This window comes from Rhamphochromis sp. 'chilingali' (assembly GCF_963969265.1).
Source record: "Rhamphochromis sp. 'chilingali' genome assembly, chromosome: 6".
Taxonomy (NCBI): domain Eukaryota; kingdom Metazoa; phylum Chordata; class Actinopteri; order Cichliformes; family Cichlidae; genus Rhamphochromis; species Rhamphochromis sp. 'chilingali'.
The window spans coordinates 9,207,717-9,235,192 of record NC_137933.1 but is presented as its reverse complement, the minus strand read 5'-3'; the positions used below and the strand labels follow the sequence as shown (position 1 = coordinate 9,235,192).

The 27,476-nt window shown below is 43.1% G+C and overlaps 1 protein-coding gene across 1 annotated transcript in view; it reads right to left on the bottom strand.

The window, feature by feature from the left end:
• Positions 1-27,476, bottom strand: part of LOC308398574 (protein kinase C-binding protein NELL1-like) — a 328,133-nt gene that overhangs the window by 105,161 nt on the left and 195,496 nt on the right. Inside the window, exon 13 of the mRNA XM_080885307.1 lies at positions 2,899-3,024. Coding sequence (XP_080741433.1) covers positions 2,899-3,024 — 126 coding nt within the window. The remainder of the gene's footprint in view (positions 1-2,898; positions 3,025-27,476) is intronic.

Sequence of the window (27,476 nt, the reverse complement as noted above, 5' to 3'; positions counted from 1 at the left end):
TACCAGCCTGGCATTGGGGTGGAGGACGCCATCATCTACCTCCTTCACCGAGCTCTGACTCATCTGGAGAAGCCTGGAAGCACTGTGAGGATCATGTTCTTTTCTCTAGTGCTTTCAACACCATCCAGCCACAACTTCTGAGAGACAAGCTGGAGCTATCGGGAGTGGACCACCCCATGTCCCAGTGGATACTGGACTACCTCACAGAAAACAGTATATGAGGTCACAGGGCTGTGTCTCTGATACGCTGGTCTGCAGTACGGGGGCCCCACAGGGAACTATGCTGGCACCGTTCCTCTTCACCCTCTACACTGCAGACTTCTCCATCAACTCCCCACGCTGCCACCTACAGAAGTTCTCTGACGACTCTGCCATAGTCGGCCTCATCACAGGTGAGGACGACTCAGAGTACAGACAGTGGACTCTGGACTTTGCTGACTGGTGTCAGCAGAACCACCTGCTGATCAACGCCGGGAAAACAAAGTTGATGGTGGACCTCCGGAGACGCAGACCCACCACACTGACACCGGTGAACATCCATGGAGTGGACATTGAGATAGTGGACTCTTATAGGTACCTGGGTGTTCACCTGAATAATAAGCTAGACTGGAGCCACAACACTGATACTCTGTACAGGAAGGGCCAGAGCAGACTCTACCTACTGAGGCGGCTGAGGTCATTTGGAGTCCAGGGAGCACTTTTAAAGACCTTCCATGACTCTGTGGTGGCCAGTAGCAGTTTTAGATACGGGCGACATGGGCGGTTGCCCGGGGCGGCATCGTGGTGGGGGGTGGCATCACGGGCATCGGCAAAACAAAAAAAAAAATGCTCGTACTTATGCTGCCCCAACGTCAGCCAGCGCATATTAGGAATGGCATAGGCTCCGATCGGTTTTCTATTGCCCATTTGCTGGGAGTAAGGGCGCCCTTCGTTTGCGAGGTGCGCCTGCTGCTTGCGGCGCAGAGAGGAGAGGGCAGGGCGGCGGGGGATTCTCTGATCGGCTGGAGCAGCATCTAATAACCAACTCGCAAAGCAAAGCAAAACAAAATAAAAACAAACCAACAAACACGAAAACACGAGACATTATAATACAGACTTATAATTTGCACCGATGTATTTTTGAAATTCTATACACGAAAAGTGAGCGTGAGAGCCCTCGGCGCGCCTGCTTGCTGCTGAAGTCAAAGTAAACTTTATTGTCATCTCCGCTACAGTCCAGTATATAGAGAGACGAGACGTGCTGCTTCCAAATAGAGCCCTGGACCCATTGCAGGTGGTGGGAGACAGAAGGACTCTGGCCAAAATAACATCTCTGATGGACACAGTCTCCCACCCCATGCATGTAGATGTTGCTGAACTGCAGAGCTCCTTCAGTGACAGACTGCTGCATTCTAGATGCACGAAGGAGCGTTTCCGCAGGTCCTTCTTCCCTGCAGCTGTCAAACTGTACAATCAGAACTGCTCCCAACAAACATAGATGTTTACATCTGCGCTGTAACTGCAATAAGTTAATTAACCGATTCGCACTACAACCTGGTTTGCCTCTTATCTGTAGTTATTTTTATTTAATTTAATAACTGTACAGTACTCTGTATATAGTAACCATTGTCCTTAATGTAAATATGTAACAAAAATTGTGTATGTTTCTGTTCTGTGTCCTGTGTACGCTTTGTTTGTATATGTGTCTTTTTGGCTGCTGTTACAACCAAATTTCCCCTTGTGGGACAATTAAAGGACTAAAGGATTATTCTTAGTCCAGAGTAACATGCTAGTTAAATGCCAGAATTTCCATCACTTTTTGGGATTGGCCAAATTAAACAGCAGGTCATATTATTTGTCATATAATTTAACTTCCCAGAAAGGAACATGCAGCACAGACACAGAATAGATGCAGTTCAGTGAGTCCAATTACCAGAGGTGAGGCCTAGCAGGCAACACTCAGCTGTCTGTGTCGGGACATCTGCCAATCAAAGTGACATCCAACTAGATGGTGAGGAATTTATGGATGAATTAGAAAAACAAAACAAAACAACTAAACATCCCCACTGTTGTTGTTATAAACTGGGAAACTATCCACAGAGGATAGTCTGTACTGGGCTGTAAACATGCTTTTTATAATGGTGCATTTTAGCACAGGAGTGTATGGGACTCTACTCATTAGGTAAACCTAGCATACCACAAGTCAGCCAGTATTACAGCCAGGGGTAGGTACTGGGGTGGGTGAAAATGATTAGCAGTGAGTGTATTAGCATACATACGGATTTGCATTAAATACAATATCTAGTTAAGACTGAAAGTAAGGCGTATCTTGAGAGATATATATTTGCATATATCTGGTCGTAAAGAACTGCACTGAATACTATCAGGATGATCAGTTATCCATAAGTTGCTGACACTGTAAACCAAAATGGCTGCCTGCTTGTGGTGCTAAGAGAAAGTTGCATGATTAGGGGAATTTCCTGGCTCCATCCTCTGGTTACTTAGAATCCCTGTGCAAACCTTTAGGGCAATCTATCCAAATTTTCAATTAACAAAGCCAACAGACCACACAACATTGCCACAGATCCCATTGGCAAGACTGCAATAAATGAAAGAAAGTAGTCATAACCACTTACAACTTGCTATTTGCTACAGGTCAGGTGATTTTTTTTCTTTTATCTCACAAGCCAAAGGAAAACTGTCAGCTAGCTCCACTGCCATCGCACATTACACCCTGGATAACTCTTGTTTGATCCGTGCTCAACAAGTCAATTGCAAAGATGCTTTAATTTCTAAAACAAAAAACTTTCCTTATAACTCAGAAATTATGAAGTCATTAAACACCGGTACACTACTGGTCAGTTTTGATGACAGTCCTTAATGTGAGTCAGTGACATATTTCCATGCATGCAGACGCACCAGTGCAAGAGTACTCGTCCACTCTGGTGAAGCCTGGTAGACAGTCACAGCGATGGCTGCCGGGCAGGTTGACGCACACCGTGTTGGACTGGCAGTAGTGCATCTGCGTCGCGCACTCATCAATATCTGAGGACAAAGAGAGAATATGCAGTGGGTTAATAATTCTTTAGGCTTCTTTAAAGACACACCTACTCCTTTGGAACTAACAAGTAAATTGCTTTTAATCACCTCCCAAAGGAAAGGTGTCTGAGCCCCATCTTGATGCACAAGTTATTAATTAGAGTTTTGCACAACCAAAACTGCACCCACCGAAAAACTTCAGACAAACAAAGACGCTTAAATTTAAGTACTGCTTGTATGGTTTAAATGGAACGGTCATGCCCAGTACAATGGAGAGAGAGAGAGCATGACAACTGACTGTGAATCGAGCACACCAGAAGCAATCTCAACAAGGAGGAGAAAGGAAAGGAAAAGGCTGATGAGATAAGGACATATCAACTGAAGAGGACAGAGGAGAGCAGGGAGTACAGCATCTTTGCTGACATCTATTATGTGGAGCTAATATCATGATATATTACGTCTTCTCTTCACACACACAGGCTCTCTCCTCCTAATGTAGCTTGAAAGACATCGTATGAGCACTAAAACATGGAGCTCGGGGAAGCATTAGCAGAGCTGGATGACTGCTGATGAAATGGGATTGGAAACACACAAGGGAGGCGTTATGCAGAAGGGAGCCCTAAATTTGCGCGCGTGCGTTTGTACAGTGCCGAGTATTTATGCGGATGTGAGCAGAAGAGAACCGGTTTCCCGAGGCTAACAGGCCTTTCCACCACTTAAGGGAAGGAGAGCGTGAGGACAGCATTTCCATATCATCTCCTTGGATAAATACATTCCAGCCTCGAGGTGTTCAGCTCACTCTTTCCCCTTACAATAGAATGAATGCGTATGAAGTATGTAATTGCCTTACATGCAACACCCATAAGGTTTTTTTCTCGGTGAGTTTCATCCTTGGAGAGTGCACAGTAGGAGTGTTAAATTCCACAAAGAGAGGCCGATCATGTATTCAGGCATATAAAGGCTCGCCGGCCTTCGGTGTTAAAAAAAGCATTGATCTCCTGCATCAAAAACATGGAACTTATTTGAGCGACAGCACCCGAATCTAATTTTCATCTTGTCCTGAAGCACTGCTCCGCCTAAAAAGCTTACTCATTTGATTAACCTTTATTGGCAAAAGGTGCCAAACTGTTGTTCAAAGGTTGATGACAGCCGACACGGAGACTCAATAACTCAAAGTCGAGCACTCGCTGCTTTTGTTTCGCTTTCGCTTAAAGCAAGACGACCCTCTGGTGTCAAGCCTGAGGCAAGACTTTTCTGTTGTTTTAAGGCCCTGCATCCCCTGTGTTTGGAAAAGTCTGTGTGTGTATTCGCCCTCTGCTGCCTCCTCTGGGAGCATTGTTGCAGGTGAGGTCTGCTGACAGAACTGAAACTGTCATTTCACAGCGGGGGGATGGAGGAGAAGCGGTTCGTTTTTCTGTTCGTTTTTTGCCAGAGTGTATGTGTGTGTGTGTTTCTCTTTGCCTCTCTTCTCCCTCCCCACACCCCCATCTCTCTGCCCCAGACACCACACCCCACCTCCACCCTTTCCCTTCCCAATATGAGCTCACTTTCTTCATCTCTCTGCTGCTTTATTCATGCTGTGATGTAGGTCAGGGCTGGGTAGGGGAACAGCTAAAAATAAGGCAGGATAGGACTGTGCGCATCCATGAGTGTGCGCGTGCTTGTTTACGTTAGCTCATTTCTTTTTTGTGTACTTATGTGTGTCTGGGAGAGAGATGGGTAAAAATGAGGGTGCTGTGTGCTTGGATGCTGTGAGACAGAAAGAGAGAAGAACCTTGTTCTTTTGCTGTCGTCTGTATATGTGTGCGCACTACTAGATTCATCACCTCTTACTGTAGGGGTCAATGGAAACAGCTTTCTATGTTACAACAATATTGTTTCTTCTTGATGGAAACTCCTTTATTTCCTTTACCCAGATACTCACAGATTGTGTGAATGCATTACTGAAGGTGTCTGTAAATGCAAGCTTATAGGACTCAGCCACTGCAGCTGATCAGTCACTTTTATTTTCTCTGTTTGAAGTCCATGAGATGAAGCTGCTGCTACAGCCTCTGAATGAAACAGAGATGGAAATAAATTTTGAGATAAGTCCCTTTGACTTCAAAAGTGACTGTCAGCAAATGTGAGACTTGCTTGGTGCTTGGTGGAGAAAGTGCCCTTGTGTGTGCCTTCACCAGTGAATGTTTTTTCAGTGTTTTACATCCAGCAAACTTTGAATTGTTACTCAATTTAATTTTCAGGTTTGCACACTGACTATCACTCAGCACTAGGCCTTACATTTTTAAAGAGGGATAGAGTTCAGTTAAATGGGTTGTAAAGGATGAAAGGCCTTCTCAGGTATTGTTCTTTTAATCCAGATCACTGTTTAGCTAAGCAGTAATACAGCTTTTATGGAAAAACTCTTTATATCAAACAATTCACAACCTAAGTTCAACTTATAAATGGGGTATTTGGGTAAAATACACTGTATTAGACAGTGTCATGTGGTTCATCTCACATTTGAACCTTGCCCTATTACAGTCGTGTGAAAAATAATGTTTTCAAAGAAGTCTATAAACCCCTGTGAAAATTGAAGCATACCCCATGATTCATTAACTTGGAGCAATAGAAGGAAGTAATCGTTTTCAGTATGACTATCAGTCTCTCACATCATTGTGATGCAATTTTGGCCCACTCTTTTTCACAACGTTGCTTCCGTTCATTGAAGTTTGGGGGCATTGATTTATGCACAGCTCACTCGAAGGTTCAGTTGTATCATTTCAGTTGGGTTGAGCCTGGACTTTGGGCCATTGCAGCACATCCTTGTCTTTTTCAGCCCTTCTTTTGCAGAGTTGCTTCCATGTTTGTGATCATTATGCTGTCATGTGACCGAGTTTCAACCAAGCATTAGCCGTCGGAAAAAAATCACCTCACATTCAACTCTAGGATCTAAAGGAGCTCATTAAGTCAACTCAACGACTGCAAAGTGTCTAGGTCCCAAATCATCACCCCTCTGCCACCATGATATAAGGTGTATAGAGAGCTTTAACATTTAACATGCTAACTGAGGTCTGTAGAGTCTGAGATGTAGTTTGTGTTTTTTTTTTTTTGCAGTTTATGTGAACATTGCACAGTCTGACCTTGGGGTGAATGTGCACTTCTGATTGTGGCATTATGTAAACACACACCTGAAGCCTCCAAACTGCCAAAATATCTCTTTCTTTAAAAGGTGGCAACGCTGATGATCAGCTAACCAAGTGCATTTGATTATCAGCGCCTGGCTGCTACTTACTCTCTTACTCTTCCTGCAGAAGAAGAAAGGGTGCTCTCAGTTCTCATTCAAAAAGTATGTTTTCAAAGGCAGACACCACTATATGTATATGTTTTGTATTTGAATCTGTACGTTGTTTACACTGTGTCCTTTATGTCATGTAGCTCAGCTCACATATGAACTTTGTGCTATTCCAGTCGTGTGAAAAAGAAGTCTATGTATCATTTCATTTGTATTTCCTACTTTCCTGTCTTTTGATGCGAATGGAGGGTTAACCGTTCCTATTGTGAGCAGTTGTTTTGTGCTTATGCTCTATTTCAGATGGCACTAGCTAGCTAGCGTGAAACAGAATGACAAATGGAACAATGTTGTCATGTTTTGTGTTGAAGATTTGCCAGAGAAAATCTAGAGAATTTTCTCCAACGCTTTTATCCCAGTGTACTTTATACCCAACCAAATAGATTTAAAAAAAAGTAGTGGTGAGGTGGCTAGTGTAGTGAGGAGTGCATGGATCTCTACAGAGGAGAAACCAAACACACTCCACAAAATAGAGCCAATGCAACAGGACAAGACTCAGCTGCACACCTGCACTCTTAAGGATGTCAATGTTCACATTTTGCCCTGAGAAGACTTGAAAGGGTTGAAAGAGGACTAAAAGAGGCCATCTATGTCCACTGCGAACGACAATCTTTGCACAGAAGTGGTGGCTTACATGACCAGCTATCAGACATCTTGAGAACCTTTCTTGGGTATTTCAGCCTCACATTCACACTTTTCGCTCTGTTGATCTTCTGTTGAATAGGCCACATTATAAGCTCTGGGGAGGCCTCACAGTGGCTTCAACCCTTAAGCCTGGGTAATAGTGATGAGCAACGCGTTTTTTCACACCTTGGCTCATTTAATGACTCGCACTATCAGGTCATCGACCAACTCCAAAGGGGACAACCTCCGCTAAGGTCAAACACCTGGGTCTCTCAACCTTTTGTATTCCAAAACTGAAAAAGCCTCTTGAATAAGAGGTTACCCTTTTTCCAGCTCTTACAGCTTTATTCCAGATTTTTTACTGTTGTTTTTGAGGTTTTTTGTCTTAAAAGAAAATCAAAAAATATTGAAGAGTCCAAAAAGAAGAAATTAATAATAAACATTTTACCACAGAAACAGAATTTAAGAGCAAATACAGCAAAAGGAAAAATCATATCAGTAACTCAGTGGTAAATGGTAAATGGCCTGCATTTGTATAGCGCTTTTCTAGTCCATAGGACCCCAAAGCGCTTTACACTACATTCAGTCATTCACCCATTCACACACACATTCACACACTGGCAATAGCAAGCTACATTGTAGCCACAGCTGCCCTGGGGCAATAAGTAAATAATAAAGTGTATAAATGTAACTTAGAAAATTATAATAAAATTATATTATTGTGTTTTGACACATGCCATTTTATCTCAGTTTTGCCAGTTTAGCTCTATAGATCAGCAACAATCATCTCCAGACATGGTTAGCAGTGTAATATCGACATGAATATATCCACAGATCCAAGTTACAGTTCAGATTATTCATGTCACCACTAATTCATGTGATCAACTTAAGAGCAAGAGCTGAGAGCTCTTTTTTAAATAACTTAGAATAGAATAGAATAGAATAGAATTCAACGTTATTGTCATTGCACATGCACAGGTACAGGGCAACGAAATGTAGTTTGCATCCATCCAGAAGTGCTTTAGTGATATAGATATATTACAATATATATTAGCAATAATATAGATATGTAAGTATATTACAGAAATGGGTCTATTATGGTATGTTACAATGTACACGGTATGAAGTATGTCATTCTATAACTATAAGTATGTACAGGCTGTAGTGAGTACAAGCTATGTACAGGATATGAACAGGATATAAATATGAAAAACTATACAGAATATGAAATAAATAACTTTACAGAAATCTGAGATATACAGCTATACAGAAATGGGAACTATGCAAGTTGTAGTAGTTAAAGGGTTGTAGGGTTAAAAATTATCGTATGTACAGAATGATTATTTACACAGAGCCATACAGTAGTGCAGTTAAGATAAGTGAGGGTGTAGATAGTTTCTACAGAGGCTATATAAAGTGCTAGTGGTTGTGAGTGGTGGTTCAGTCCATGTTATTATTGTGTGTTAATAGGAACTGTTTCCTTCCTTCCTTGAAATCATCATCCTTCTAGATAAACTCTCATCACTGTCTCAGCTGGTTGCCTTCTTACACAATAACACACCTACATCTGCATTCCCCCGTTCTTTGACCTTTCTCTCATCCTCAATCTATTCTCTTCCACAACGAACTGAATCTCAGTCTGCAATTACACACCATGATAATTGAGACTTGCACGGGGCTTTGCTTTCCGCACACAGACATGTGCTCAAACGTTAAATGGGATGTTTTGTTTATTTTTTCTATGATGCACTTGGTGTAAACAGCTAAGCATTTTTCTTGTTTATTTTCACAGTGAGAAAATAAGGGTTTCCAATAATAGGCACCTCTACAGAAATTATTACGCTTGTATGCAAGTGTCAGTCACTGCACAGCACGTAGCTGCAATCAATTGAATGCATGAAATGACATCAAATACATCAAAATCACAGCAACAGTTTCCAGCTTAAGCAAATACAAGAGTGCAAACAGTACCGCCTATATTCATATAGCAGCAAGGTGATGACTTTTCTCAGTCATGCATAGCGTAAATCAGGACTAAGATTAAAACTCTCAAGTTATGCCAACAGTTTGGAGGCCAGCTCACTTGCTTGCTCGCTTGTTACTCACAGTTGGATGAGAGGATCATCATCCGTTTTGCCTCGGTGCAGGTCCAGATCAAGATCTGCTTGTTGTGCCATAAGAAAAAAAATTGCCCTCAACTCAGACAATAATTCCACACAAACGCTAGTGTTACCTTAGACAGGTTGAGCACTTGACACGTGTAAAGCAATTTGCCATGTTAAATACTGTTAAGACAGACATGGCTTCATTGTGTTACAATAAATATGAAGTTTTTAATATGAATAGTCCCTGCAGCCCACCAGGAAGTTCCCCATCTCCTGGAGTGTGACCCCTGTTCCCATGACCATTCACTTTCTTTAACACTAATCTTTGTTGCTGTTGCTGGAGCCTGGTAACACATGGCCAGTGACCAGACTCTTTAGTGTCTTACCTTTTTGTGCTTTATAATTATAGAATAATTATCAACCATTCCACCAATCTCAGTTACTCCTGCTTGTAATCTCCTGCATAAATAGCATTCTTGTAGATGTCTCTGGGTTGGTTCATCTACTTACACCCACTCTTCTGTGACTGGAAACCCACCCAACATCAGGATACTTAATAAATACACCACCACAGCAAACTGAGAGACAGGCCTTGGAGTCATTTCTTCAACAGCTGCCAATCTCTTCCTGTGTGCATGCCCATTTGTACTTTAAATAAAAGCCGTTTCATGTTACAGATTAAGTTCTGTCCCTCGTTTAAGCAGAAACATCATTCTGAATCAGACTTTACCACTCAACTGTTGTGTAGCTTACAAATACAAGTTGTTGCACCCACATACAGTATGTGCAGCAGACTGCAGAGCATCAGCAGTTATTGACACAAATTTGCAAATGCAGAGAAACGCGTCTCTCCTGTATTGCAGCACTTTGAATAATGTGCTTCTGAACCTCAAGAAAAGTTTAGTTGAACTCAGAACCTTCATTTTTGCTGCTTTGTTAGTCTATCGCGCAATAAGCTGGGGTCATGTCTACATGGTGCCAACACAGACTCCATTACATTGCTCACAGATTTAGATACGCTCAGCTTGAGTGATGGCATGTCGTTGTTCAGCTTTAGTTGATGCTGTCTGAAATGTAACTTTCTTTTTCTCTACTTTTTCCTGGGGACATTTACTTTTTATTGTGTGTCAAGTGACAGACGGGTAGCAGAGAATAATGTAATGCATTTCGGATATGAAAACTCAGCACAAGAATATAAGGATAAGAAAAAAGCCTTCTCTTTCATTCCCGTGATGGACATTTATCCCTGTGTGAGCAATATTTCACACTGTAAGTATAAATGGCACTAAAATGGCCTCCTCTGAAGAAAAAAACATAATCTCAGCCAGCAATTATGCACTACGATAATTGAGTCTTATGCGCAGTATTGCTTTCCACAACTTCAACTTGTGAAGGAGGAAAGCGAGCCTGAATATCTCCCAATATGCTCCATTTTTCCCTTCTGCAGCAGGAACTTAGACCAGTGGCACAAACTTGAAAAGACCTGCATTGTCATCTTTCACCATGGACTGAAATTATTTTCCTCAAAGGGGGCATGCAGAGACCTCAGGTGGCTGAATTCAATAACTAAAACCTATTATCTCTTTGTGGCGCAAACAAACCAAACACACAAAACAATAATCAACATGCAGCACAGGACTGCACCTTTCTGATGCTGCCCGTCTCCTGTGGGTGTCAAAACTACCGGTGCATTTAATTAGAGCACCTTTAGAGAACAGCAGCCCTTATCACAGAAGCCCTTGTCCTTCTAGAAGACGCACAGAGCAGGAAGCGCTCTGGCTGAGCAGATTAGAGCTTGTCCAGGAACATGCTGTTTGCATTGTCTGGCAGGGAACAGCTCGTGAGAAGGAGAACTGAATGGAAAGGTTCTCTATCAAAAGAAGGAAATGGTGTGAGAAAGGTGCTTTCATCTGTCTGTCATTCTGCAGCACCAACAAGAAGCTGCCACTCATTGAGCTGCACACTGACAAACTTTTAGACAGACACAGTGAAAACTGAAACTGTGACAGAGTCCTTCTCTTCTGTCAGACAGAGCAGAACAGTTTACCTGGATGACAGGTGCTGTGTGTGCGTGTGCAGGATGTTCTCACAGGTACACTTACTGCAAAGCTCAGAAAGGTACACCTGGGTGCCCGCTAACTGATATAAATCCATATCTCCATCAGTAGGAGGCAGCGCAGTGTGTGCCTTCCCTCGCAGTTTAACAGATTACCGCACAGTTGAAGTCTTTTTTATTACAAGTCAAATCAAAAAAGGAACACAGAATTGACTTTGTTGAAGCAGAGTTGTGCTGTATATATCACAGGGGACAAACAATCCACTGTGGTAGCCTTTTGATGTTTTATGATGACAGATTGGGTCCATCCAGCAATCAAACAATGTTCACCCAGTAATTGCATCTGTAACAGGAAAATATTCTTTACTATTAACTATTAGTTTACTGAATATAAAAAAAACATGTATTTTTTTAATCTAGCATTTAATTAAGTAAAACATACAGTTTACAGTCTTTATAATCTGCACAAAACTGCACATCCAGGTCAAAGACTTCCTTCAACTGCTACGATCAAGAAAAAGTCACAATATAAGTTCCCCAACCACTCTAAACATCCTATTTTTTTGGACAAAATAGAGTTTCCTCTCTTGGAACCCCCATCCAGAAGAGATCCAAATTCAATCGCACATGCTGGGGAAAAAAGAAAAGATCCACTGAACTGTCCATGGACTCTATCTCAGTTCCGAGGAGGAAGTCAGTCACATAAAACATAAAACTCACTTTTGGCTTTTTCTCAAACACCTCCCACCAACTGATGCAGATATCATATTGAGCATGTTAGATATTGGATCTTTGTTTACTAATATTACCCAGGAGCAAGGCCTTGAGTCTGTGGGACATTTTCTTGACACTAAACCTACAAAATTACCATCTACCTCTTTCTTTATAACCTGGCTACTTTTGTTATATATATATAACACCCAGCACGCCCCTGCGGGCGGTTTATCCTTCAAGCTCGGGTCCTCTACCAGAGGCCTGGGAGCTTGAGGGTCCTGCGCAGTATCTTAGCTGTTCCCAGGACTGCGCTCTTCTGGACAGAGATCTCCGATGTTATTCCCGGGATCTGCTGGAGCCACTCGCCTAGCTTGGGAGTCACCGCACCTAGTGCTCCGATTACCACGGGGACCACCGTTACCTTCACCCTCCACATCCTCTCGAGCTCTTCTCTGAGCCCTTGGTATTTCTCCAGCTTCTCGTGTTCCTTCTTCCTGATATTGCTGTCATTCGGAACCGCTACATCGATCACTACGGCCGTCTTCTTCTGTTTGTCTACCACCACTATGTCCGGTTGGTTAGCCACCACCATTTCTTGTCTTTATGTCAGTGGCTTCTATCTCCTCCTTTGGCCAGCCTATTACCCCAGCAGGGTACCTGATCACGGGCAGGGCGTATGTGTTGATGGCCCGGATCTTGTTCTTACCATTCAGCTGACTCCTCAGGACTTGCCTGACCCTCTGCAGGTACTTGGTGGTTGCAGCCTTTCTAGCGGCCTCTTCATGGTTCCCATTTGCCTGCGGGATCCCCAGGTACTTGTAACTGTCCTCTATGTCTGCAATGTTGCCTTCTGGTAGTTCAATCCCCTCAGTTCTGACTACCTTCCCTCTCTTTGTTACCATCCGACTACACTTCTCCAGTCCGAACGACATTCCAATGTCATTGCTGTATAGCCTGGTAGTGTGGATCAGTGAATCGATGTCTCGTTCACTCTTGGCATACAGCTTGATGTCATCCATGTACAGGAGGTGGCTGACAACTGCTCCGTTCCGTAGTCGGTATCCGTAGCCAGTCTTGTTAATGATCTCACTGAGGGGGTTCAGGCCTATGCAGAACAGCAGTGGGGACAGAGCATCTCCTTGGTAGATCCCGCACTTGATGGTAACTTGTGCTATGGGCTTGGAGTTGGCCTCTAGTGTTGTACGCCACATCCCCATTGAGTTCCTGATGAAGGCTCTTAGGGTCCCATTGATCTTGTACAATTCTAGGCATTCCAGTATCCAGCTGTGGGGCATTGAGTCATAGGCCTTCTTGTAATCAATCCAGGCAGTGCACAGGTTGGTCAGTCTGGTCTTGCAGTCTCGGCTGATTGTTCTGTCTACCAGTAGCTGGTGTTTTGCACCTCTGGTATTCTTGCCAATTCCTTTCTGTGTCCCGCTCATGTATTGACCCATGTGCCTGTTCATCTTAGCCGATATGATGCCTGACAGGAGCTTCCATGTAGTACTGAGGCAGGTTATTGGTCGGTAGTTGGAGGGGACCGGTCCCTTCTTGGGGTCCTTGGGGATCAGGACCGTCCGGCCTTCAGTTAGCCATTCCGGGTGTCTCTCGTTAACTAGCAGCTGGTTCATTTGTGCTGCCAGACGCTCGTGGAGTGCAGTCAGCTTCTTCAGCCAGTAGGCGTGAACCATGTCGGGCCCTGGTGCTGTCCAACTCTTCATACTGGAGACCCTTTCTTGGATATCTGCCACTGTGATGGTTACTGGACCCTGTTCAGGGAGGTCGCTGTGGTCTGCCCTCAGATCCTCTAGCCACTGAGCATTGCCGTTATGGGTTGCGTCCTTCTCCCATATGCTCTTCCAGTATTGCTCCGTCTCCAGCCTTGGTGGTGCTGTTCTCTTATTGTTCCCTTGCCACTGAGAGTACACCTTTGCTGGTTCTGTGGAGAACAGCTGGTTTATTCTCCTGCCTTCTATCTCTCTGGTGTACCTCCTCAAGCGGCTGGCCAAGGCTGTGAGTCTTTGCTTGGCAGTTTCCAAGGCCTCAGGTATGGACAGCTTGCTGTATTTCTTAGGCACCTTATTTGTCGCACCTTTCTGCAACTCCGTTAGTTGGCTAACCTCCCTCCGTGCTACTTTGATCTTGCCCTCTAGCCTCCTTCTCCATGGAGGGTACTGCCCCTTGTGGCTGTTCAACTTGTAGCCAAGCATCTCACTGATCACTGCTGCCGTATTGTAGATCAGCTTGTTAGTGTCGGTAATCGTGGTTGTAGGTATTGCCCGTAGTGCTGCATTAACATCATCTAGCAGACCTTCTGAGGGTACTTCACGTAATCTTGGTAACCGGCTACGGGGGATCCAGGTTTCAAGCTTGGCCATGATCCTATTTTTCAGGTCAGTTCCTCTCGCACTCAACTATATATATATATATATATATATATATATATATATATATATATATATATATATATATATATATATATATACATATATATATATATTAGGGGTGCAACGATATTCGTATCAATATTGAACCGTTCGATACAGTGCTTTCGGTTCGGTACGCATATGTATCGAACAGTACAACATTTGTAATTTCTTTTATCAACTTTCCTTCTGACGATGCTGTCTGTGTTGAGCGCTCAGTGAATCTGCGTTCGACTACTCCGCCTAGGCTGCACTGTCGAGCGCAGATCCACTGAGCGCTCAACACAGACAGCATAGTCAGAAGGAAGAGCGCAGGGCAAGCTAGCAAGACAGAAGCTAAGCTCTCCTTGCAACATGGACCTCCCCCACCCTCATTCAGATCTGGCGTTTGGAATTATTTTGGTTTTCATGTGACGTATGACCCTGAAGGTAAGCGAGTCATGGACTAAAGTAAAACAGTATGTTGGATGTGCCATGCAATGCTCAATTACATTGGTGTGAACTAGTGTGTTAGCGCAGTTAGCTCGTTAACGTGTTGGCCGTCTAGCCCCATGCACGGGGCGATCGGCGGTAGCTCGTTAACGGAGATTTGCCGTGTTGTGGCGTTAAGGTCATTTCAACAAGATTAACCTGAAAGCACTAGTGGGAACACAACGAATATGACTGCACATTTACATCCTAGTGCAAAGACAAAAACAGCAAGCATGCTACTAACTTTAGCCGAGTCATTTAGACAGCTGTTAGCACATGATTCTCCTTATGCTGCTGAGAATATAGCCCAGAAGAAGCGGATAGTATAGCTTTTATTTTGGAAAGAGACATTTCTCTGTAATAAACTCTCTTTTCCAAAGATGAGTGATTCCTCAATCAGATACAGGGCTTGCAATATCGCTAGCCCGACGTCCCGGTGCTAGAGATTTTTTTCAGTCGGGCTACCAAAATCTATCTCTGCCCTGCCCGTCGGCCTATTGTAGGAAGGAAACATATATGTCAATGCTTTTGCATTCTTTCAGAAATGTAGCTGGGTAATTATGTCATTGGCATCGGTGAGCCACTGTCAATATGTGACATATTGAAATCGCATTTGAATTTGCGCTTGTTTTTTTGCTTTCACTTTGCAAGCGTGCGAACTGTGTATAGAGAGCAACAGCACTGATCTGTGAGTGATGATAATTTGTGCACCAATTCCTCTGACATCGTCTTATTAATCGTTAGCTTACTATGCAAACATGACAAGTGAAATCTCCTGCAGCAAGCTTAAACATGTGAGAGGTTGATCGCGCAGAGAATCGCTGAGCTTATGTGAGTGAGTGTGTAAAAGCAGCAGGATATATATTTTAGTTCTGCTGAGCCAAATAAGACAGGTCAGGGTGAAGAAGTGACAGCCAAAGAAAAGCTTACCACAAAACGGAGAAGTTATGACAAATCAGACTATAGGGCAAAAAGAAAGTGCAGCTTTATGGTTTCATGGACAAAAGAATTTCTGTGGCTGCAATATGACGAGCTAAATAACCAGGGCTGCACATAAGTGGTCTGCAGGTGCGCATTCGCTGTCAAAATAAAAAACACGCAAAAAGGGTTAGGATTAAATTTAAAAACTGTACTTTTGAGTTAAAATATATATTTAGAATTTTAATAAATGACAAATTAAAAAGGCATGAAAATTTTTTTTGTATCGAAAAAATATCGAACCGTGACACCAAAGTATCGAACCGAACCGAACCGTGAATTTTGTGTATCATTGCACCCCTAATATATATATATATATATAAACACCCAGCACGCCCCTGCGGGCGGTTTATCCTTCAAGCTCGGGTCCTCTACCAGAGGCCTGGGAGCTTGAGGGTCCTGCGCAGTATCTTAGCTGTTCCCAGGACTGCGCTCTTCTGGACAGAGATCTCCGATGTTATTCCCGGGATCTGCTGGAGCCACTCGCCTAGCTTGGGAGTCACCGCACCTAGTGCTCCGATTACCACGGGGACCACCGTTACCTTCACCTTCCACATCCTCTCGAGCTCTTCTCTGAGCCCTTGGTATTTCTCCAGCTTCTCGTGTTCCTTAGTATTTAGTATTTATTTATTTATTGTCATTGTCAAGAACAATGAAATTGCATTTGGGGCTTCCATACAACCCAAAAAAAAAGAAGAAAATAATAAATACCCCTTAAAACCCAAGTGTACATATTTAACCCAGTGTGACTCCAATGCAATAAGACAATCCTTAGCAATAATGTTCGTAGAAATTCAGACAAAGACCTGAGAAACATGACAAAATACAACAATGCAACCCATTCAATATTATTGTACTGTGAGATATGATATCAGATATGATAGTTATCTATTTAAGAAAGAGGGGGGGGGGGGGGGCAGGAGGGGGAAGAGAATAAAGATATGATGCACCAATGCAGACCAGTTCATTGCTATTAAGAAGTTGGATATGGTTATTGTCCGTGAGAGGGGGGCAGAGAGTTCAGGAGCCTCACAGCCTGTGGATACAGGCTGTTGGCCAGTCTGGATGTTCTGGCCTGTATAGACCTGTACCTTCTCCCTGAGGGCAGCAGATGGAAAAGGTGGCGCGCAGGGTGATGTTGGTCCCGCAGGATACTGTGCACCCTCCTCAGACAGCGAGTGGGGAAGATATTACTGATCTCTGGCAGACTTGTTCCAATAATTCTGCCAGCTTCTTTCACCACCCGCTGGAGTGCTTGCTGATCGGCCTTGGTGCAGCTGGGGAACCACACTAGAAATCCATACGTCAGAACGCTGCTGATGGCACAGTTGTAGAAGTTCAACATCAGAGATCTGGGAATGTGTGCGCTCCGCAGTCTCCTCAGGTAGTAGAGGCGCTGTTGGGCCTTCCGTGCAACTGAGGTGATATGGTTGCCCCAGGACAGGTCCTCGGTCACAGTTACCCCCAAGAATTTAAAACTGCTCACCCTCTCCACCGCCTCACTGCCAATGAAGAGAGGCAGATGGTTGTTATGACCCCTCTTCCGGAAATCTACAATGATCTCCTTGGTCTTTTTAGTGTTTAAGACCAAGTTATTGTCGTGGCACCATGACTCTAGTTGTTGCACCTCTGTCCTATAGTTTGTCTCATCATTGTTGGATATAAGTCCGAGCACTGTGGTGTCATCTGCAAACTTAACAATGATATTCCTGATATTGCTGTCATTCGGAACCGCTACATCGATCACTACGGCCGTCTTCTTCTGTTTGTCTGCCACCACTATGTCCGGTTGGTTAGCCACCACCATTTTGTCCGTCTGTATCTGGAAGTCCCACAGGATCTTAGCTCGGTCATTCTCCACCACCCTTGGGGGCATCTCCCATTTTGACCTCGGGACTTCCAGATTATACTCGGCACAGATGTTCCTGTACACTATGCCGGCCACTTGGTTATGGCGTTCCATGTATGCCTTGCCTGCTAGCATCTTGCACCCTGCTGTTATGTGCTGGATTGTCTCTGGGGCATCTTTACACAGCCTGCACCTGGGGTCTTGCCTGGTGTGATAGACCCCAGCCTCTATGGATCTTGTGCTCAGAGCTTGTTCTTGTGCTGCCATGATTAGTGCCTCTGTGCTGTCTTTCAGTCCAGCTTTGTCCAGCCACTGGTAGGATTTCTGGATATCAGCCACCTCCTCTATCTGCCGGTGGTACATACCGTGCAGGGGCCTGTCCTTCCATGATGGTTCCTCGTCTCCCTCCTCTTTCTTGGGTTTCTGCTGCCTGAGGTATTCGATGAGCACTCTGTCAGTTGGGGCCATCTTCCCAATGTATTCTTGGATGTTCGTTGTCTCATCCTGGACTGTGGTGCTGACACTCACCAGTCCCCGGCCCCCTTCCTTCCGCTTAGCGTACAGCCTCAGGGTGCTGGACTTGGGGTGAAACCCTCCATGCATGGTAAGGAGCTTTCTTGTCTTTATGTCAGTGGCTTCTATCTCCTCCTTTGGCCAGCCTATTACCCCAGCAGGGTACCTGATCACGGGCAGGGCGTACGTGTTGATGGCCCGGATCTTGTTCTTACCATTCAGCTGACTCCTCAGGACTTGCCTGACCCTCTGCAGGTACTTGGTGGTTGCAGCTTTTCTAGCGGCCTCTTCCTGGTTCCCATTCGCCTGTGGGATCCCCAAGTACTTGTAACTGCCCTCTATGTCTGCAATGTTGCCTTCTGGTAGTTCAATCCCCTCAGTTCTGACTACCTTCCCTCTCTTTGTTACCATCCGACTACACTTCTCCAGTCCGAACGACATTCCAATGTCATTGCTGTATAGCCTGGTAGTGTGGATCAGTGAATCGATGTCTCGTTCACTCTTGGCATACAGCTTGATGTCATCCATGTACAGGAGGTGGCTGCTCCGTTCCGTAGTCGGTATCCGTAGCCAGTCTTGTTAATGATCTCACTGAGGGGGTTCAGGCCTATGCAGAACAGCAGTGGGGACAGAGCATCTCCTTGGTAGATCCCGCACTTGATGGTGACTTGTGCTATGGGCTTGGAGTTGGCCTCTAGTGTTGTACGCCACATCCCCATTGAGTTCCTGATGAAGGCTCTTAGGGTCCCATTGATCTTGTACAATTCTAGGCATTCCAGTATCCAGCTGTGGGGCATTGAGTCATAGGCCTTCTTGTAATCAATCCAGGCAGTGCACAGGTTGGTCAGTCTGGTCTTGCAGTCTCGGCTGATTGTTCTGTCTACCAGTAGCTGGTGTTTTGCGCCTCTGGTATTCTTGCCAATCCCTTTCTGTGTCCCGCTCATGTATTGACCCATGTGCCTGTTCATCTTAGCCGATATGATGCCTGACAGGAGCTTCCATGTAGTACTGAGGCAGGTTATTGGTCGGTAGTTGGAGGGGACCGGTCCCTTCTTGGGGATCAGGACCGTCCGACCTTCGGTTAGCCATTCCGGGTGTCTCTCGTTAACTAGCAGCTGGTTCATTTGTGCTGCCAGACGCTCGTGGAGTGCAGTCAGCTTCTTCAGCCAGTAGGCGTGAACCATGTCGGGCCCTGGTGCTGTCCAACTCTTCATACTGGAGACCCTTTCTTGGATATCTGCCACTGTGATGGTTACTGGACCCTGTTCAGGGAGGTCGCTGTGGTCAGCCCTCAGATCCTCTAGCCACTGAGCATTGCCGTTATGGGTTGTATCCTTCTCCCATATGCTCTTCCAGTATTGCTCCGTCTCCAGCCTTGGTGGTGCTGTTCTCTTATTGTTCCCTTGCCACTGAGAGTACACCTTTGCTGGTTCTGTGGAGAACAGCTGGTTTATTCTCCTGCCTTCTATCTCTCTGGTGTACCTCCTCAAGCGGCTGGCCAAGGCTGTGAGTCTTTGCTTGGCAGTTTCCAAGGCCTCAGGTATGGACAGCTTGATGTATTTCTTAGGCACCTTATTGGTCGCACCTTTCTGCAACTCCGTTAGTTGGCTAACCTCCCTCCGTGCTACTTTGATCTTGCCCTCTAGCCTCCTTCTCCATGGTTGAACTCCAGTTGAACTCCCTTGTGGCTGTTCAACTTGTAGCCAAGCATCTCACTGATCACTGTTGCCGTATTGTAGATCAGCTTGTTAGTGTCGGTAATCGTGGTTGTAGGTATTGCCCGTAGTGCTGCATTAACATCTGAGGGTACTTCACGTAATCTTGGTAACCGGCTACGGGGGATCCAGGTTTCAAGCTTGGCCATGATCTTATTTTTCAGGTCAGTTCCTCTCGCACTCAACGATCCTTCTCCTATCGCACTTGGGGCTATGTACCCAATCTCGGGTGGGGGTGATGATATCTCCCCCCTGACCTGGCGTCCTGACTCCTTGCCGTAGCATTTGTGTTGTACCTCGTCAATCTCTAGCTGTGAGAGCAGTCCCTTCTTTTGAATGTTGGAACACTGAGCTACTAGTTGTTTCGCCGTCATTGTGGATGTTGGGTATCGAAGAATCCATAGGTCCCTCATCCTATTCATGTAGCCCCTTCCACCGGGGTTACTTGCGTAGTAGCATTCCAACAACGCCCTGTTTTCGTCTCTTGCCCACCGATGCCTTCTTGTTCCAGTAGCCCACTTTTCGTCAGGGTGCCCTGGTTCCTCAACACCTGACGCGGACCTTGTTGATCCGGGCGACGTCCGAGCCGGCATGCCTTCATATTTATCTGTCTCGCTCATGTCTGCAGTAGGCTTGCTTAGCATAGGGGGTCTAGCCTTAGGACCCTTACTGGATACAGACGCCCCAGGCAGGAATCGAACTTGCGATCCTCTGTTCCAAAGGCGTGTAGTCTAACCACTACGCTATCCAGCTGCTATATATGACTTATCTGTCCTCTGTACTCCAAACCTGCTGATCGGAATACATTTCTTTGTGCTGGAAGTTTTCATTCTAACCACCTCAAGAAATGTTTACCTGTAAGCCAATTGATTAGACTTAAACGTATCAGTGAAATTCCAGAACAATACAATAAGAGCAAAGAAGAGATGCTGAAAAAATTATAAAGAGGACTGCCTAAGATCTGCAGAAAGGAAGCTATAGTCAAAAAGTAGGAATTTATACTGACCTAATAAACCTAATAAAGCTGTTCCCTAATACTTTCTCTTCACGTTATCAAGTCATCAACTACACACATAACATACCGACAAAAAATGCAATCATAGCCAAGTGAGCATTATACATATATGCTCTAAATAATGCATTCATATAACTACAAATATTTTCTCATAATTATAGGTCTTATATTTTATGTAAGAAAAAAAAACAAAAAAAAAACCCCCCAAAAAACAAAAAGCCTATAACAACATTTAAAAAATAAACAGATATTTGTGGATTTGAAAAAATAGCTGCAAGGCAGGTAAAAAACGCTTGCTTGCACACTCCGGTCTGTAGAAAGTAGTAGAAGTAGAAATATCTATAATATTAACTTTTTGTTATCTTTTTAGGACATATAAACTGAAAAAGCTTGAAAAACGCAGCATTTAAATGATAATTTTTCATATGATAAAGAAACAAAATTCTACATTTGATGATTCCAACCCAAATCTCTGTAAACTTCATATCATCATCACCAACTCGTATAAAACAATTTTTACATGAAAGTATTCTTTTGTTATGCAGGTAAACCCATTTGATTGTGGCTGACCTCTGATGCTGCCGATGCACCAAATCAGTAGCTGGTTAGGATTCGTCAGTTTGGTAAAACAGAAAAGGAAGGACAAACTTCTCATGAGGTTAAGATTAGGAAATCATGTATTTCAGCCAAAATGATGATCTTTTCCAAAAACTAACCAAGTTGCTTGGTTATCTAAACCTAACCAAACACTGAGTTGAAATGAAATGTGAAAGTATCAAAAACAGCATGAAAGTGGAAAAACAAAAATAATGATTTCTTGTTGGCATCACTTGTTGCAATTTTGTGCCATGACTTCCCAAGTCAACCTACTGAGAGGGAATTTGTCAGTCTTTTGAATTGTTAGGTCTTTTGTGTTGAGGGAAATAGATCCTCACAAAAAGAAAAAAAAATACAATCCAGTTTATCGGTGTGTATTGAAAGCTGTTTTGTTGTGCAGGAAATATGTTTCCCTCAAAATATAATGCTCTTGAGAATAAGAATGCACTTTAGTTGTATGGAAACATCATTTTGTTGAGCAGGCACATATCTAAACGGACACACACAAAATGTAGTCCTAGTGATACGATCATTAGTGGGGAGTGGTGCAGATGCTGCTGTGTATGGAGATGGTATTAGAAGGTAAGAGGTAAACACAGAAAATTGTGACAAAAGCTGCGTGTAGTATATGTTCATGGCGTTACATTTATTTATTTGTATTTATTTATTTGGTCCTGTAGACCAATGCAATGCATGTAAAGTTGTCTGGTGTTTTTAAATTGGCCATAGGTACTTGTGTTTCCTCTAACGCCCAATATTTTTATATGTAATAAATGTGCCATAATAAAAACCAGCATACAAGTCAAAACTATGTCTTGCAACCTAAAGCAATAATTTATAGGTTTTTCATCAGCGCTTCCTAAAACAATCGGTTAAAAAAAGCAATGCAATGGTTTTCAGAGCTACCACGTGTGTAAACAATCTGAAAATGTTGCTCCTAAGACAAAGCAAGCACTACTGTCAAGTGATGTCTATTTAATGTGCAAAGATCATCTAAATGAGATCAATGTTCCTGGTTAGATAACCATCTCATTAGCACATATGCATGAGTACAGCATACTGATTTAGCAAGTAAAGTGACTACTAACAACTACTAAGTGGAAAAAATCATGCTTAGGTTTAACCAGAGATATGTATAACCAGTATATGCACACAGAGCATATATACCACACAACAACTTTGATTGCTATGGTTTCATGCTTTAAACAAGGGACAAAGTAAAGCAATGACATATAACACACCTACCATTGTGGGATGCTTTACAGCAGCATTGGCTATAATATTACTATACTATACATTACCTGCAGCCAATTTGGGAATATTGCAAAATGATACACTTTATCCTACTTTTTAAAACTTACAGAACATTGCTAGATAGGCACAAGGAGGCCAAATCGAAATTACCATAGTTAGATCAAACTGGTTTTACACTAACTATGCCTAATACTTGGTGGAGACATGGACAGCATTTTTTCTTATAAGGACAGCATGTTTTTTCATAAGTACACACAGAATGCGTCCCAGCTACAATAAGATAAGGTAAATATTTACAAATTCAGTCAGTACAAAAATGTAACAACTATTGTACCAGGTAAACTGCAAAGTGCATTGTAGTAGACTTGGTTGATCAAAGGAATAATGTGAATTTTTTAAATTGATTTCAGTCAAACAAGATCACCTTTTGCTGCTACAGCCTTTGATTTACTCCCTATTCACCAGTGAAGTTTCAAGATGGCAAGCAAGGACGGTAGTGCTTGCAGTATAATATAAAAATGCATTAGTTAAAACATACTAAAAGGAAAGCACTCTCTCTTTCCTACATTTCAAACTGTTGCCTTCCCATGTTGTGGTTGCAACCTATAATTTCATTTTCATGGACATGTCCATCTCCCCTCTGGCGTTGGATAATCTGACCATATGAGCAAATTGCTCTGTAATATGTATTGTTTATTGATGGATTTGTCTTAGTTGATAACCCTGGCAAGCATGTATGCTATAGAGGAATTATAGTGTAGTGTGAAGATGACTTTAAGAACTCCTTTAGCATGTTAACACGAAAAGTCTTGATGATGGAGAGGAGACATCTATTCCTGCCGTGTCCAGATAATTTAAACAGGCAGGTTGAAGAGGTGCAGACTGGAGGAAGCAAGTGCAGAAAGGTGATAATGTAGATGACGAGGTGAGCATTAAATAATTTCCCCTAGGGATCAATAAAGTATTCTGATTCTGATTCTGCAGCATAAATAAAAGAATGGTCATCGGCTCTGCTTGCCCTTCTATAAAACACTGCTTGCAACTGCTGTTCACCTTATAAGTGATAGAAAAACAAAGCACAAAGGGATCAAGAATCAACAAAAACACTCACAAACAGCTTCTTACCCTTGGCCATTCGGACTGTCAATAAACATTATCACCCCACCCCTGCCCACTCACCTCACTAACCTGGTCTGAGTGACAATAGGTCACTCGCATATGGGCTATTCATATCAAGCCTTTTCTTTGCATTACTTCCAAGCACTTTCCCACTTGTTCTCTAATGTGTGCCTTTGTCTTATTTTTGCATACATTTTTCTTGTTTTTGTATATATCCTTCTTGTTTGTATATATTTCTCCTGTTTGCTACTTATTCCTGCTGTCTACCATTTATATGCTATTCCGGTACAGCTGGTGTGGAGCACTCACTATTTCGTTGTACATGTACAATGACAATAAAGGGATATTCTATACTATTCAGTTGAGAGTTTCTGCATTTCATGAAAAATGACAAAGAAGTTGCAGAGCGACAGAATGACGCATCCAAACAGGAATAAAAGCAGACATTCACACAAGTGCAAGTGAAAATATAGACAAAAACCTGGACAAGAAAAAAATACGTAGATGAAAAAAGATACAGGAAGACACTGTGAGACTGTGAGACACTGAAGATAAAACACTGCACTTGTTGTGCCTTCACCAGTGACAGGCAGTAATCATTTGACAGGCGAGCTGATATCGGGGTATAAATATTTGACAATGCAGTGTGGGAGAGCTTAATTAGCGTCACTGCTATTCTCATCCAGAGGCTGCTGCTATACATGAAGCCACGGCTGATTTAATAACATGGGTGCAAGTATATGCAGACATTAAATTAAGTTTATTTTCATATTATTTTTAATTTCAAGTTCACTTTTAATTTGATGAAAGTGGTGGTAGGTGTTAGAAAATTACTTATGTGATTAGTTGATGTTATTTACAAGTTAGTTTGAACTTGTGTGGGCAATCTGAGCAAGAAGGAAAAGAACTAATTTACTGCAAAAGTGATCACAGACTACATCACAAGTTACCGTGATGAGATATTGATGAATTCCACAGTCCATTTTAGATCAAATGCAATCATGCTGAGCCCCTGTAAATTTTCAACCTAGAATCTCCTCTGACTCCCAGTAACTCACCATGTTTGCAATGGATAATAATAATGGCGTTCATTAGAGCAGTGGTCCCCATAGCTGGACTGGCCCGGTGGGCCGATGGTGATTTTTCGTTTTTATGGGCCGATGGTTTTTCTTTTGTTTTTTTCCCGTAACGGTATAAACACTGAAAGGTGGTGGATTGGCCAGATGCCGGGAGATGTGTAAAAACTAACTCAGTTGTTTGGTCGTGGCTATTGCGGAGCTTCCACAGATTCAGTAACATTAGCAAGTGGTGGAGGCCAGCAGGTCCAACACGCTGGCAGGTGGATGAGGGAAAGGCAGGAGGAGCAGAGACCCAAGGCGGTGAACTGAACTTCAGGGAAGAAGTTATGACTGCAGTCTATCTGGGTCAGATATAAACCAAGTTTAGGTGGAATTTATTTTCGTTATGCTGACTTTTTACAGTCAGTTACAATAACTCGTACTGTGTGCTAGCTAGCATGATGGAGTTTCTATACAGCTGGGCGGGTGCTATGATGTTGAACTTGTTTTATCTTATTTTATTTATAAGGTTAGTTATTAGAGTTTCCAACCGTCCCGTAAAAAACGGAATCGTCTCGTATTCAGAGAAAATATTGCGCGTTTCGTGTTGAGGTAAAAAGGAGCACAGTTTGTCCCGGACTTCAGCTACAATGAAAAAGACACAAAGCTGGAGTCATTCTGTGTCTTTGCTGCACAGCTGCCTCTTCTTCTCTCATTCTCCCCCATTTCCACTTCAATCATGAACCTGATCAATGATCAGCTGATCGGCTTTTCTCTCTTGTTTGTTTATCGCCCACTTTGCACCAGAAAGAGGAAACCGGCGGATGTCACGCTAAACAACAGCAGCACGTTTAAGCTTGATCAGCTGTTGTTAGAATTTATTTAATATTAATTTCTAGTATCAGCTGATTGTTGCTGGAGCCACAGCTGTAAAAGCTGCTGGTCATGATATCGGTTTGTATATCTGGTGAGAGGGAAACATGAAGATGAAACCAGGAGATGTCCTTACTGAATCATCAGAGCTGAACAGGTGAAGGAGAAACAGGTTTACCTTTTAGGTGACATGAATGAGTTGAAGGGAAGTTATGAACTGTTTCTGAGAGACAAATAACACCAGGATCCTTTTTTTTTATGTAGCTGACAGCTGGTGACTGTGCAGGGGTGGATCTAACAAAGTTTTGCCAGGGACCCAGGTAGGGCATTAACAGGGAGAGGAGGGCACAAAGAAATACTTTTTTTTCTTTCTCTCATTTAAAATGTCTCGCTCTTAACAAATAATTATCTGACGGCAAGGTGACTGACGGCACAAAAACTGTTACAACAGGTGAATACAGGAAGTAATTTTCTTTTTATTACACAATATGATAATAGCATAAACAACACACTGGCTCCTCTGCAGGTCAGATCCGATTATTAGATCTGACCTGTAGATGAGTCAGTATGTAAAGCACATGCACAGTGGGGCCATGTGTGTGCTATGTTTGCTGCCTTGTGCCAGGTTCATAATTGAACTAGTCTGCAAGCCCCAGCACACTCTGTGGTCTGCTTCTGAGGTGTATTTGTACCTTTGATCACATTAAGAGGCTGTCCAGTGGGGGAACCTGGGGGTAAGCTGTAGGACGCTTTCGCAGTCTGAAGTTAGAAATGACACTGGTATGTTCTGTGACATTTTTTAATTGGCTTAAATGGCTGTTGAGAAAAAAAACCTAAAAGCGTTTAGGTTTCCCTTCTTTCTAAACTAGTTAAAAGTCAAATACCTATCTAACATTGCACAGTTTATCCAGAGTGGTTAAATAAAGCCACAGTTACAAGTGTGACACCATTAGCTGCAATAGATCAAGGACCAGCATCGCCCATTACCTGCCAACCTTTGTTTGCCTCACAAGATCACATGGCTAAACCTGCTCCATCCACTCTGGAAAGACCTGCTAATATGACTACTTTAGCCACCATGAAGAGTGTTTTCTGCGACAGCAGTGTGATGCAAGTCCATGGCACAGCAGAAAAAATCTGCTACTTGATCACAAATCAGAAGGCAAACAAACTTAAATTTAGCTGCCTTATGATCAACGTTAATTCAATTCAATCTATTTATACACACCAAATCCCAAATAGAGAGATATTAGATCATAGATGGAGAGAAAACCCCAGCAGATGACCCCCTATGAGTAAGCACTTGGTGACAGTGGGAAGGGAAAAAAAACTGCCTTTTAGCAGGAAGAAACCTCCAGAAGAACAAGGCTCAGGGAGGGGCGGCCATCTGCCACATCCAGTTGAGGGAAGGGGGAGGGAGGCAGGACAAACGACACACTGTTGAAGAAAGCCAGAGATCAATAATAATGATGTTGCTGGTTTTTTGTTAGTATGATTTTTTGTAAAATACTTTTTTCTTCTTGCTTGTTATTCACAGTCACACACATCAAACCTTGTTCTTGGTGTATGGAGACCTTTATAGATATAATAATACTTTGGGGTCTTGAGTGTGTTGCTTGCATGCAGGCATCAATAAACCCCTAAATCATGTTATTTCAAGTTGTATGAGTTTGAATACACTGTATTGAATATAGACGTATTAACACTTCATGCTAACTCATCAAAATATTTTTTAAGGTCCCTGGAACTGATTGACAATAATG